The sequence below is a fragment of the Lolium perenne genome, chromosome 3 (genome assembly GCF_019359855.2).
Source record: "Lolium perenne isolate Kyuss_39 chromosome 3, Kyuss_2.0, whole genome shotgun sequence".
Lineage (NCBI taxonomy): Eukaryota > Viridiplantae > Streptophyta > Magnoliopsida > Poales > Poaceae > Lolium > Lolium perenne.
The window spans coordinates 7,084,188-7,098,263 of NC_067246.2; the positions used below are offsets into that span (position 1 = coordinate 7,084,188).

General features: G+C 49.2%; 2 protein-coding genes across 2 annotated transcripts; both read left to right on the forward strand.

Annotated features, from left to right (window-relative positions):
• LOC127325625 (probable disease resistance protein At1g61300) lies at positions 1-4,307 on the forward strand. Its single transcript, XM_071827042.1, has 4 exons — positions 1-58; positions 436-1,636; positions 1,741-3,743; positions 4,292-4,307. Exons 2-4 carry the CDS (start codon positions 455-457, stop codon positions 4,305-4,307), a joined length of 3,201 nt encoding a protein of 1,066 aa, XP_071683143.1. The 5' UTR covers positions 1-58; positions 436-454.
• Positions 4,308-9,771: 5,464 nt separating this feature from the next.
• Positions 9,772-12,724, forward strand: LOC127325541 (uncharacterized protein At2g39795, mitochondrial-like; the record flags this gene model as incomplete). Its single annotated transcript, XM_051352334.2, has 3 exons — positions 9,772-9,993; positions 11,818-12,191; positions 12,378-12,724. Coding segments are annotated over 3 exons (756 nt in total), but the record flags the coding sequence as incomplete, so codon positions are not given.
• Between the last annotated feature and the right edge of the window lie 1,352 nt (positions 12,725-14,076).

Here is a 14,076-nt window from a genome sequence, read left to right on the forward strand (position 1 = left end):
GCCAAGGGAAGTACCATACTGCGGGGCGTTAAGCAGCTACTCGCCCTCCTCTCGACAGGTAATTTTGAAATAGGCTTTGGTTTGGTATACCTGGTTAATACGGAGCATGTTTTACTGCTTGCTTTCGCTCAGTTAGTGTTTACCGGAGAATCTCTAGTTTCCTATGATCTACTGGTGTGTATAAGCACATCCTATCTTTCTTCTTTTTACAGTTTTCAGTTATGTATTCATTTCTCATGTTTATAGGTTCCAGCTTTCTAAATAGCTAACGACTTTTCATTTTCTCGTTGCCCCTATCAAAGTTATGGTCGAAATGAAAATTTGAACTTGACTATATTGTATACCTGCCTTTATTTTTCCATTCGGTGTTGTTTCCATATTTTTGATAGCGCCTACATAATCGCTGACAATTGAGCCACACTATTTGTCTTCCAGTGCCTCTTCTTGAGTTAAAATGCAAGCCGTCGCTCCTTGTGGTGGTTGGTTCGGAGCTACTATCAACACGATCATCAGTCCATTCTACAATCATTTTGCAAAACATGCATTGTATTGCTTCACGGCTAGCTCAAACGTGAGGGACCACAGGATAGAAATAGAGGCTTTGAAAGAAAAACAGGCAGGTATCCAACAGAAGATACGGGATGACGAGCATACGTTGGAAGCCGTTCCAACAGACCAGGTAAATTTTTGGCTAGAATCGGTGAATAGAGCTATATCTGAAGGAGAGGCAAACCACTTGCTATACGAACAGAGGTACCGATTATGGGGGTGTTGCTCCCCAAATTTCTTGGAAAACTATAGGACCAGTAAGCGAGCGGATGAGCAGCAGAAACAGGTAAAATCAATAATGAGTAATGCACCAGGCGATAATAATATCACACGTGCGCCAGGTCCACGTCGTGTCGAGAGTATGCTTGTAGATCCTTCACCAATACCGCCAAGCAGATGGATTATTCTCCGGGGAGCTCTCATGTTCATCGTGAGCGATGATCCCAAAGAGGGGATAGTTGGAATGTGGGGTCCAGACAGACATGATAACACGAATTTCCTCAAGCATATCAACAATTCATTTCTTGAACAGAGTCTATTCGATTTTGTTATCTTTGTTCCATGCCCCAGTTATCGCTCGGTAACAAATATTCAATCTGAAATCATAAGCAGGCTCGGTATAAGGCAAGATGGTAATGAGGCAACTCGAGCCACTAGGATACGTGAACAGCTCGAGAACAAAAATTTCCTGCTGATTGTGGATGGCCTCCGTCAGAATCTGGACCTTAGAGCGGTTGGCATTCCACATCCTCTTGGATTCGTGAGAGAGAAGAAGAGGAAAGTGGTAATCATGTCACTATCAGGATATCCATCCGTAGGTAATTTGATGGGTGTGAACAAAGATATTGAACTGCCTATTTTGCAAGAGGAGGAAGCACGCGAGCTATTTAGACAGTCAATAAATTACCAAGGGGATCTTTATTCTGATCCCCGCATTGGAACACATGCTACTGATCTGGTACAGGCAATAAATGGCCTGCCATCGGAACTGGTACGTTATGGGAAGTCAATGCATGGAATAATGGATGCAAGTTTCTGGAAAGTTGCTATAGATGATGCAGCAAGTAAATTTTCTAGGTCACGTTCGGTAAGTGTTGATTTGTGTAAAACACACAAATTTTCTAGTAATCTATAACTGGTCATAAACCTGTTTTCTGAGTACTAACCTATGTGTGTTTTTATGCCTTGAAGATAGAAGACACTCTCCGTCTCATTGAGGATGATCCCACATTGGGGGTAATTGGAATATGGGGTCCAGGTGGAGTGGGAAAAACACATCTTCTAAAAAAAATCCAGGGCTTTTTCAGAGGAAGGATGACTATTATATGGGTGACAGCGTCCAAGGAGTGTTCAGTGTTAAAGGTCCAAACACAAATTTTAGGCGAGCTAAAATTGAAAGGGGATGGTAATGTGAGAACCCAAAGTGGCATGATCCGTGACTTCCTGGAAAATAAAAGCTTTCTTATACTATTGGATGACCTTTGGGAAAGAATTGATCTAGAAGTAGTTGGCATACCACATCCCCTTGGAATTGAACCTTTGAACAAATTCAAGAGAAAAGTTGTGCTCACAACAAGATTTACATCCGTTTGTGGTTGGATGGAGGTGAAAAAACAGATTAAAGTTCCATATATGCAGGAGAATGAGGCGTGGGAGCTATTCAGAGAGAAGGTCGGAGACCAAACTCTTTTTTCTCCTGGTATTGAAGATCGTGCAAGAATACTTGTGACTGAAATGAAGGGCTTGCCTTTAGCTTTGGTAACTGTGGGAAGGGCAATGTCTTGGAAATTTTGTCCGGAACAATGGGATTCTGCCATCCAACATATGAAAAAGTCATGCTGCAGTGACACAAATGAAGACCCCCTGAAGATGGAGGAAGAAGTTTTCAAAAAGATCATGTTTAGCTATGATAACTTAAAAAGTGATAGGTTGAAGAACTGTTTCTTGACCTGTTCATTGTGGCCTGAGGATCAGGTGATTCACAGGAAAGAGCTCGCTCAATGTTGGATTGGCCTAGGTTATGTGAATGAGGGGGACATACAAAGTTCCTACACAAAAGCTTATAGTCTGATGAGCGACCTTACATGTGCATGTTTGTTAGAAGACTGTGAAGAATGGAATGATCATGTCAAACTACATGATGTGATTCGTGATATGTCTTTATGGATCTCTTGTGGCTGCGGTGAGAACAATGGCAACTGGTTTGTCCGTGCAGGAGTTGGCCCAGATGAAAAATTTAGCATCCCTTGGAGCAATGCTGAATACATCTCATTAATGAACAACATGATGAAGAAACTTCCTTTTGTTGGTAATCCACTGAAACTGAGGGTGTTATGCCTTCAAAAAAATATGTTGGATGAAACAAAAATATGTGGAGTACTTGGAAATTCTGCTACTCTGACATATCTGGATATGAGCCATAATGAACTCATGGGGATACCCGAAAGCTTATGTCACCTGACAGAACTGATACATCTCGATTTGTCAGATAACATAGGGATAAAGGAAGTGCCTCGCAGCTTCGGAAACCTCATTAAGCTCAAGTTCCTGTACTTGCATGGCACTTCCATAAAAATAATACCAAAGGTGGTCATATCTAGACTAGAAGCATTGGAAATAATACATTTGGATGTTCTGAGGGTGTCTGACTGTATCATACCTAATGTATATAGAGAGTTGGGTACACTGAATCACTTGAAAGTTGTTGTTACATCAGTTAGACTTTTGGATGCATGGACATCACTTCAGGATGCGGCTGATCTACCCATTCGGTCTTTAAGTTTGGTACCATCTGCTGAAAATAATGAATTCCATCTCTTTGATATTTTATCATTGGACTTCGCACAAACGACCTTGTATGACCTGAATGTTGCAAACAACCAGTCTGTGACATATATAACATTAATACAGAGGCCTGAACTACAACCCTACAGTTTTGGTATTCTCGATAACCTGATCATTCACAATTTGGAGGCATTGACTACAGTAAAATGGATGGCAACATCTCCAAAATCTGTATTTCCAAGGCTCACTTATTTGAGAGTGTCACGCTGCCTCAAGCTAGAGCACCTGTCTTGGGCAATGTATCTGCCTTGCCTTGAAAAACTCCATGTAGCACTCAGTGATAGCATGCGGAAGGCTTTTACAAGGTATCATGTTGACAACAGGTGGAATGGACAAGAGACTGGAAGAAGGTGTCAAATCTTTCCTTCAACCCAAGCTTCAATATTATTTTTATTAATAACATGAGCAATCTGTCCATTCGATTCCATGTTTCTATCTGGGCTCAAACAAGGATAGGCAAAGGTATCATCATCTCGTCTGGGAGTGTTATCTGGCATGTTTATACAACCTGCACGGGAAGTGCTTCTTTCGGCTCCAGAGCTGTGCTGTGTCTTTGCTCTGCATTTTCCTTTCCCTCTATTTGAGATTCAGTTTCGTCAGGTTCTATGTTGTGTGCTGGACCAAAGTGTTGGCAGAGACGTGATGTGTTCTTTCGGGTTTTCTGTTCTTGAATCCAAATAGCAAAGGTTTATGTGTCCACTGTGTTGGCATTCTTGCCTGACTGGCAGGAGTATGTAATAATCCGTACCTGCTTGCCTGGAGGTGTTTTTAGTTGTGTGCAACCTGATGATAATCGAACTTGCTCGGCATCTCGTCTGGGAGTGTTAGTGTGCATGTTAATACTGTGTACTGTGTACATTATTGCAAATTGCCCTTGTACTGCTCTCTGTGGCTGCAGCTGTTTATACAAGTGATGATCACACCAAAGTAACTAATCCATGCGCTCTGGAAGAACACACGCAACTAGTCTAGCTCGGTAACGTCTTATACGTAGTTCATCTCTGTATATACTGAGCGGCTCTGCCGATGCCAAAATCTGGCTGCTAGGTACTCGCTACTCGCTAATTTGCATACCCAAGATTACAACTGGAATCTAACATCCGTCGACTGACAGCCTTGGCATCAACAAATCACGCCTCGAGGTCCATTCGAAATCCCGCTGGCTCGTTCGCCGATGCAAAGGTAGCCCGACCGGCCGGATGTTCCACAAATGCGAAGTGTCGACGCCGGAAATGATGCCGCTGGCTTCAGTGGATTAAGTGGGTATGTCTGCTTTACCCACATACTCCTTCCTTTCTAATTTCGGCTTCCTCTTCCTCCCGCCCGTCATCCGCCCGACCGGCCGGATGTTCCACAAATGCGAAGTGTCGACGCCGGAAATGATGCCGCTGGCTTCAGTGGATTAAGTGGGTATGTCTGCTTTACCCACATACTCCTTCCTTTCTAATTTAGGTCACCTCCACGGGCGCGATCTAAAACGGTACCCAAATAACTCGATTATGTCTTTTTGGGTCGCGCCGCCGATATAAATTGGTTCGCGCTCCGGTTTGCCATGCCACGGCACGACTCATTCGGTCCAAGATGGTCTGTTCGCCTAAGACAAAAAAAAAAATTCAAATGAAAACTAAATGCGCACAAAATCTAGACATATTTCATTCATTTCAAAGATAATTTACATAGGAAATAAAGTGTAAAAAACCTAACTTGTGGCGCGCCCCTAGCGCCGGCGTCAACGGTGCCGTTGCCTGATCCCTCATCATAGTTGTTGATGAGGTCGACGACCGTGAGAGGTGTCCATGGCCCCTGCCAGGCTCAGGCCCAGGCCCAGGCCAGGCCCAAATTTCTAAGTAGGCTTTTTATATAAAGTATACTTTGGAAGTTTAACACTAAACATTTGAAGCCGAAGTGGTGTTATGGTTTCAGCTTGTTTCAGCATACATGACTGTGCCATGCGCAGCTTGATTACACAAACGTTGACAGTAACTAACACATACGCAGTACATCAAAAATCCGCATATACTCCCCCATTGCATCACCACTGTCATCCAGATCCACATCAAGTACCCTCTCCAATTTGCTCTCCTATTAGAGCATCTCCAGCCGTTGGGCTCCCCAGGCCAAAGCGTCGGATGGATGTAAAATTCGGTATGGGGAGGCCTATTTTTTCAGCGGCGAGTCTAGGAGAAAGACCGAATATATTTGAATTCAAACATAAATAGACGAAAAAGGATCAAACTTAGGCGAAATTTAGAGATATTTAATATATATTGGCGAGTTCTTACATATATAGGCTTCTAAACTAAAAACACGGCGATCTACATGCCGAAATGGCGGTAAAACGCCGTGTAGTCGCCGTCGTCGTCGTCGCTGGAGTCGCCGCTGTACTCGCCGCTGTCCTGCGGTGGCGGCGCTTGCTGGCTGCTCTGGCCGGGAGCCCACCGGCTGGACCCCTGCCCAGGGTCGCCGAGGCGTGGCGGCGACCGCGTCGGCTTGTACCACTCATCCTCGCTGGAGTCCTCCAGCTTGATGAGCGGCGCGGCGCCTCGCGGCGGCCAGGTCCAGCAGCCGCCGCTGCTGCTCCGCCTCCTCCCTCTCCCAGTCCTGCCTGGACCAGGCGAGGGCCGTGTCCATGGGGAGGGCATTGTCGGCGGGGCCGAGGTCGTTGAGCGACCTCGCGATCGCCTCGCGGAGCGCCGCCTCCTCGGCCCGCGTGGCCTCCTCGGCGGCGAGGTCAGACGCAACAGCCACCGCTGCGTCCTCCTTCTTCGGCTTCCTCTTCCTCCCGCGCGCCGGTGACGACGAGGCGCGCGCCCCCTCGCGGATGACGAGGGCGCCGCTGCTGCGCCCTCTGGTTGGCGGTGGCAACGCCGACTCCGTCTTCACCGTCGTCCTTGGCGTCGTCCTCGGCATCGCTGCTGGAGGAGCGTATTAGCAGCTGCGCGTCGCAGACCTTGACGCCGACCCCGACGAGGACGACGACGCCATGCGCCGTGGCATCCAGGAGCTTCCGTGTCGGCGCGACACGGAAGGCACCGCTGGCGGTGGCATCCCCAGGACAGGGTATTTGCCACCCTCGATGTGCGCGAGCACATTCTTGAGGGTACCGCTCGGCGTGCTCCACCAGCGGCGGTGGCCGGCGGCGTTGTTGCGCGCGGGAGGAGGGCGAGGACCGTCGTACGCCGCGAGTTCTCGTTCGTACCTGCGGCGGAAGAACTCATTCCACGTGACATAGTTGTCGGGGAAGAAGCGCTCCTCGGCGCGCTGCTCGTCGCTGAGGGTGACGAGGACGGCATCGATCTCGGCGTCGAGGGCGTCGCCTCCCACTGCCGGCGGCGGGATCGGGACGCCCCCCGCGCTCAGGCGCCATCCTCCGACCGCGCGGAAGTCCGGCGGCGTCGGGTAGTCCTCCATGTGGAGTAGTCTTGCCTCCCACTGGTGTAGGGAACGCCGGCCGAAGCCGTTGTTCGCCGCGCCGTCGCCGTAGCCCGCCATTGCTCGCTCGAGGAGGATTGGGTAGAGAAGACTGGGCTGGGGAGAGAAGGGAGACGGCGGTGGTGAATGCGGCTAGACGAGGTAGTTCCGCGATAAATAGAGGGAGCCGCGCGTGAATTCGAGGCAACGGCATTAACTCGTCGCGTGGAAGCTACGCGTCCGGCGAAGACTGACCGGCGGCAGGCTTTTACAGCGCATGGAAGACGATGCGATGAGGACGACGATCAGCCTTTCTCGCCGACAAGTCAGGGCCACCAGGCGCGCGGGAACTTTCCTCGACCTTTCCCACGTTTTTGTTTCCTCCGGACTCCCCGAGCGCGCCCCAGGGGGCCGGGGATGACATCGGCTCGCAGGATGGATGAAAGCCCAAATCTGGGCGAAAACGAGGATCCGGGGGCGCGACTGAGCCATTTTTCGCCGTCCGGATGAAAAAAAGTGATGTCAGGGCCTCGTCGGGGAGACGGCTGGAGATGCTCTTAGATCACCCGTTTCTTTGCTCATCATTCCCATTGGAATGCCGTGAGCTGTGACCCAAATAGGAATCAACTTGAATTCGTAGTCATCAATGGTTTTGCTCGGCACGAAGTCTTCCATCACCAAAAACTCTATGTTAAAAGTCCATGGACCCCCTTCTAGAGCTTTGCCCTTCTCAGAGCATCTCCACCGACGGCCCTGATAGCGGCCCCGATAGCATTTTGGGGGCCGGGAGCGAAAATGGGCTCACACCGACGCCCCCCAAATGGCGCCGGCGGTTTTTCGAGCCCAGTAGAAGCGTCGGCAACCCCGTGCCGGCCCCTTGGCCAAGGGCGCGAATCGGGCGCGCTGGCGACTCGCGGAACGGCGGTTTTCGCGGGTGGGGGCGCCTTGTTAGCGAGAGGACGCGGCGATTCGCATCAGAAACGACGCGGGGAGGTTGGTCATCGGCGTAAATGGCCTCCCGCGCGGAAACCCAAACGGCGAGGGCGGCGACTGGCCACGCGGCATCCACCTACCTTACCAACGCGTCTTCAATGCGCGTCCGCCGCCTCCCTTAAAACCCCAGCGGCGCGCACTTCTCTCTGTTCCCCGCCGTCCAACCCTAGCCACCGCCGTCCAACCGCCGCGCAAACCTCCCACGCACCCCGCCGACGATGGCGCACAACGACCAGGCCGGCGGCAGCAGCGGCGGCGTGCTCCGCTTGCTGCAGCTTAGCCTCGACGAGGCTGATGTACTGTACTGGCACCGCATCCCCGTGCCAGTACAGTACAAATTGCGGCATGCTGGCATGTCTCCAACGGCGGCTTCGCCGTGCCACCGCCGCCACCGCCAGGAGCACAGACGCGGGCCTTCGCCAGGGAACGGTGGAGCCTGATGACGCCGGAGGAGAGGAGCTTGCCGGACAACGCTCTCGACAGCCCGGCCTGGGCACGGCGTTTCTAAGACGAGCGTATCGTCGAGCTCGCGCGGCGGCCAACCGCTCGAGCGGCCGCATCAACACCGTCGCCCGCCGTGCCTGGTGGTATGGCCGCGACGTCGACAACACGCTCCGCCAGTACGGCTTCCGTCCGAGCGTCCGCGGCGACAGATAACGGGACCCGGTGTACTTCCCGCAGGCGGTGGGCTTGGCGCCGGCGCCGACCCTGCAGAGGGTGCCGGAAAGGACCGCGACGTCCTGAAGCTCGTGCACCGGATCGACAGCGCGCACGCGCTCGGCCGCGCTCGCCATCCGCGACGAGGCGAGGCCCGCGTCCTCTGCTCCGGCCCGGCGGACGACGGGGTCGGGCCGCCGCTCCCGTGTCAAGGAGGAGGACGCCGCGGCCTCGCCACCACTTCCGCCGGCGAAGAAGAAATGGTGGGAGAAGGAGGCCAAGGGGCAGGCGGCCCTCCGTGGCGACGGCGACGACGAGGAGTTACCCGCCCTACAATTCATGGTCAGCCACTCCATCGACGAAGACTACCGGCATATTTCGCTGGACCCCGCGGCAGGCGGTGGTGTGGTCTGCCAGGGACCACGGCGCCAACTACGTCGACCTCGCCGGACGCGGTGACAAGGGTTTAACTTGTCAATGCCTACATATTTTAGACTTGGTTTTCGCGGAAAGTAGAGAGCAAGTAGATCTCGAAGGTTCAGCCGAAAATGTGCTCGACTATGAAAACTAGGGTTTATCTTGACAATGGATTCGATCCTTTCTTCCACCCTCGGCTCCCCTTTATACAGGAGGCAGAGCCGAGGCTTTCGTGTCGTACAAGTTACAAACTGTCGGCAGGCACGTTGGGCCTTTCCTATCTTGCTATACGATTCCTAATACAACTTTAGTTTCCTTATCGAGAATCTATGGGCTTTCGGGCATTCAATACTTCGGGACATGGGTTTCCAGACAACCTCCAGGGCCTTCCGGTATGCCTATATCAATCGGAGCTGCCGGCGCCAAAGGAGGAGAAGGCCGACGAGGAGGAGGCCGACGAGGACGACAACTGGTCCTTCGGGCCATCCAGCGACGATGCCGACGACTTGGACTTCAGCGCCTTTGACTCCTAGCGCCGCTAGATGTTTTTTTTTAGTTTTTTAGTTTGAATTCGCGTTAAATTTGTACAAATTTCGTTCGAACTTCATATGAATATCGTTTCAAAAATTGAATTTAACTTTCTAAATTTATCGGGACCGCCGGTTTGGAGGCGGCGGTGTGGGAGCAGCATCCCCACATAGAGAATGCTCTATGTAGGGCCATCTCCGTTATGGAATGAGAAAAGAAAACGATTTCTGCGAAGATCTTTGCATTCTAAACCAGCAAACGGGCTCCAGATGATTTTTCCCCAAAACAAAACGAGCGCACCACCATTTTCCACCTAAACCCTGAACCCCTCTCCACCGCCGCCGCGCGCCTCTCGCCCGCCATGGCCCTCCTCGCCGCCGCCGCCCGCCGCCCGCCCGCCGCGCCGCCACCTCCTCCCTCCCCCTCCTCCGCGCGTCCACCGCGTCCCTGCTCCGCCCCCTGGCCGCCACCGCGGCGTTGCGGCCTGTGCCCTTCTCGTCGGCCGCCGCGGCGAGGCCGAGCTCCGACGACGAGATCCTCCGCGTCATCAAGTCCGAGATCAAGTTCGCCGAGGACTGCGACGACCAGGACCGGGTAGCGTTCCGCCGAATCCTCACCGCACCCCAATCCTCGTCGCTTGTGTTTGCTGTTCCGGTCTGTCCCCGGTTTTCGTCTGTGTATCTTCAGGGGGAGCTGGTTCGCAGCGGTGTCGATTGGGGCTAGCCTACAGCGGCAGGATTGGAAATGGCCATGTATACGATATTCTCCATCTAAAAACGAGGGACTTTTGTAGTGCGTGATTTTGGAATTTCGTTACTCTGGTCATTGCCGTATTACAATGCTGCTGCAGCTGGTTGTGTAATACAAAGTTAGGAGCAGTCTGGTTGCACGATCTGAAGATTGTTCTGGCCAATCTAGGTTACGTTCGTTTCTTCTTCTTCAGTTCCTAGCTGTCCATGTTAACTGCAGTTCCCTCTTATGGGCAATTACTTTTTGTGATTCACTATTCAGAAGAGAAGATTTATTTTTTTTACTGTAGGTGATTTAGGAATTTCGTTGGTCCTGTCATGCCCATATCTTCCCGCTGCAACTGATAGTGTTGTGTAGTTCCAAGTCTAGACTTGTCTTTCGTAGTATGATCTGCAGGCTTGCCTAGCTATGTTGACTGCAATCCCTATCATGGTCAGGATAGATTTCTTTTTCACGAGCACTAATTTAGGTTATGCTCTATTTGTTTTAGTTCACCGCTGACCGTGTTGATTGCAATTTTTATCGCTGTCTCGCTACATTTCACTTTCAGTGTGCATGATTCTGAGTTCATACGAACTACTGGAGTGGTTGCGGTTTAGTTTTTGTAATTCAATTGTCTTGCATAAGGATTTGTGTCTGCCTTCGCTACCATGAGAACTCTTTACTTTTGGGTCTTGTGACATCTCGCTGTAGCCTCACTGCTGTAGTATGGTTCTGTTAATGGTCGAGATGCTGTTATTATTTTGATCCTGCTTAGGTAGTATTACAGTATATGTGCTTGGCTGGACTGAATTTTTGCAGTTAAAATGTCGTTTTTCTTGTGACTTGTCACAGCTTGCATGCTTCTGTCCTCTGCTGTTTAAAGCGATGTACTGTTAAATTCGCTGCATGGTTTTCCTCAACCGTTCCACATTTTCACTCCATTAAAAAGGTTCTATGGCCAGTACAGTTTGAGTGATATGTTTGCGTGGAATGTTATTTACCATTTTTTTTTTACTTTTTCGCTGTAAACCTCACATGCTAGCCATACCGAACCATCTATGTCCTGCTGTTTAAAATGATGAATTGTTAAATGCTCTGAATGGTTTTATGTCTTTCTCTGTTATGATAAGGGGTACTGGTTGCTTTCCTGAACCGGTCAACTCATACAGTGAGTCGAGTTTATGGGGCAATGAATCGGTGGTCTAGTTACTTCCTGGTCATTTGAGTTGGGTTCCAACATAAAAGCGATGATTCACTTATTCCTTAAATCCTGCTTGAGAAACCAAGATGTTGTCTTTAGATGTAGTAGGACAGAAGGTATAGGGTCTAAAGGTTGAGGAATTCAAGCAACTTGTTCTGTCTTGGCTTGGTATCTATTCTTTGAATTGGTATGATTTAGTAAAAATAAATGGTGCACAAGCAGAGGGGAACATGAGGGTTGGAAGGAATTCAAGCAACTTGATCTGTCTTTGCTTGGTATCTATTCCATGAATTGGCATGATTTAGTCTAAGTGGTGCGGACTGAGAGGGCAAACATGAGGGTTGGAAAATAATTGGTTTCTGGCATGCTTGTCTTGCAGCGAACACTAATTATTTTACTTCTGATTTTACTATGAGCAACTTTCATGTTCATTTTAGGAGTGTCGAGATACTATCCAGAGCCTCATTTTTTTCCATGTTAAACAGGTTGAGGAGATCCCAGAAAACTTCCCTTTCAAAATCACCGACAAGAAGGGGCTCAACGAGATCACTCTCACAAGAACTTACCAGGGCGAGAAGATCGAGGTGTTGGTCTCCATGCCCAGCCTAGTCACCGGAGACGAGGCGGAGCATGACCAGGATGAGGATGACAAAGAGAAAGACAATGATCAGGAAGATGGTGAGAAGGCCCCGAAGTCCACCATCCCCCTCACAGTCACCGTCTCCAAGAGCAATGGCCCGAGCCTCGAGTTCACCTGCACCGCCTACCCTGACGAGATCATGATCGACACCCTGTCCGTGAAGCAGCCTGCAGCGAACGATGATGACGAGCTGATCGCATATGAGGGCCCCGATTTCAAGTAAGAACACAAAAACATGGCTTAACCATTTTAATTTCCCAGCTACCAACTGCTTGCTCTTGCTATAACCAAACTTGCTGAGGAAACAACACTTCTCTGTTTTCACTTTCCTGATTAACCGAACACCCTACTGATTGATTAAGAATTGCTTTGGATGCTGTACCCCACTTGGTCTGTCTTGTGCAGCGACCTCGACGAGAACCTTCAGAGGGCATTCCACAAGTACCTGGAGCTGCGTGGAATCTCACCCTTGACTACTAACTTCCTGCATGAGTACATGATCAACAAGGACAGCCGGGAGTACCTCTTCTGGCTGAACAAGCTCAAGGACTTCGTCAAGCAGTAGAGGTAGTTAGAACTACTGTCCCCCTAGCACAAGATGAGCCAATGAATGTGCTTTGCACATTCTGTTTTGAGACCTCTGAACTATGTTCTAGAGAGTATACATGCACCAATGTGTGCACATCTCAATTTATCATAGCGTGATGTTAGAATTTAGAGAGGTTCATAGACGATACTTTGTGAGTAGAATGCTATTTCTGAATAAATAATTATTCTCTATGAGATGTTTCTGCACCATATTGTTTGCTTTTCTATTTTCCTAGTCTGTGCTTTAGCTTACTCTTTTTCAGCATGTACTTGAAATATATTTGTGGTATTATCACGATGGCATGGCAACGTGCGAATGTGTGCATGCCATTGAGGTGGACCTCATACCGTTTGTCCAACATGTTTTTGAGATCTACTTGATCTATTATGGTGTTCGTTTGACTTGTTTTTGCTGATCACCGTGATCAATTTTATACAGGAGATTGTAAAAATAGTGCACTAGATTAAGCTCCCAACTGCGAATTATGATGTTGTTATCTGCACTGCCAAATAGGTACCGTCATAAATGTAGTTTACGCATTTTAGCTTCTAGAAAAGTTCATTTAGCAGTCTAACAAACCCGTTGCACTCTACTTATTGTTGACCTTGTTAACCTTCACTCTTTGTATGGAGCCAAAACCTTTGCTGGCGCACTGATTATCGCATCGCCTTGGCAACGCCTGTCTCAAAAATCCTGCACAATTTTACCCAATTCCATTTCCACAATGGCCCACGTGGCGAGCCACCGGTGCTGATCACAATTTACGTTAGTGATCTTTGTAGCGGATTTGATTCGGCAAGTCATGTTCTCTCCATGCTCCCCGGGTAAGCAACTATCCAACGTGACACGGGCCAAGTCTATATCGATTCACAATTTCTACCGTCACTTCACAAAAACTGAAATCAGGCACGTCTAGCTATGATAAATCCATCCAAGAAAAGAAGCAACCTACATCGGTTAATAAGCATGTTACTCTATCTGTGTCACAACTCACAAGCAGATTACATTTTGGATATTTAACACGGTCTTTCAAGGTTGACATGTGTTGTGTGTTGTATCGGGTTTTTGGATGGGTTTGATTATAAGATGTGATACGTGTGGTTTTCAGCTCAAGTGGCTGTTCTTTTGCTCTGCCTTGTTTCTGAACCTGTATAAAAATCCCTTGTAAAAAGAAATTTGTGTAAATAAATAGACATTATCTGGAAAGTTACCTTTGAATCCTCTTTCCCTGGCCCGGTATATGTCAATGTGATGGAGGTAGTGTCGTAGTGACTCTTGCAAACAAGATGCATCTATTGGGAAATGCAGGTTACAGTACCCCTTTTGTCATGCCTTTAGTCCAAATATAAATTGTCTTGACATGCTTTTGTAGTTTACCCTAAGTAAATGTTATTGTGTGAGAAATGGACCTATTGTTCAGGTGGGATTAATACACCCAACGTGATGGCAGGGCTCTCATCACGCACAAGGTGATGGCAGGGCTCTTATCACATTTCACTTCCGTTCTTCAGCAAG

Bases quoted from the DNA above. Each gene is read 5' to 3' on its own strand.
- LOC127325625 (XM_071827042.1), top strand. From the start codon at position 455: ATGCAAGCCGTCGCTCCTTGTGGTGGTTGGTTCGGAGCTACTATCAAC. The intron at 1,637-1,740 runs GTAAGTGTTGAT...TATGCCTTGAAG, and splicing joins AATTTTCTAGGTCACGTTCG to ATAGAAGACACTCTCCGTCT.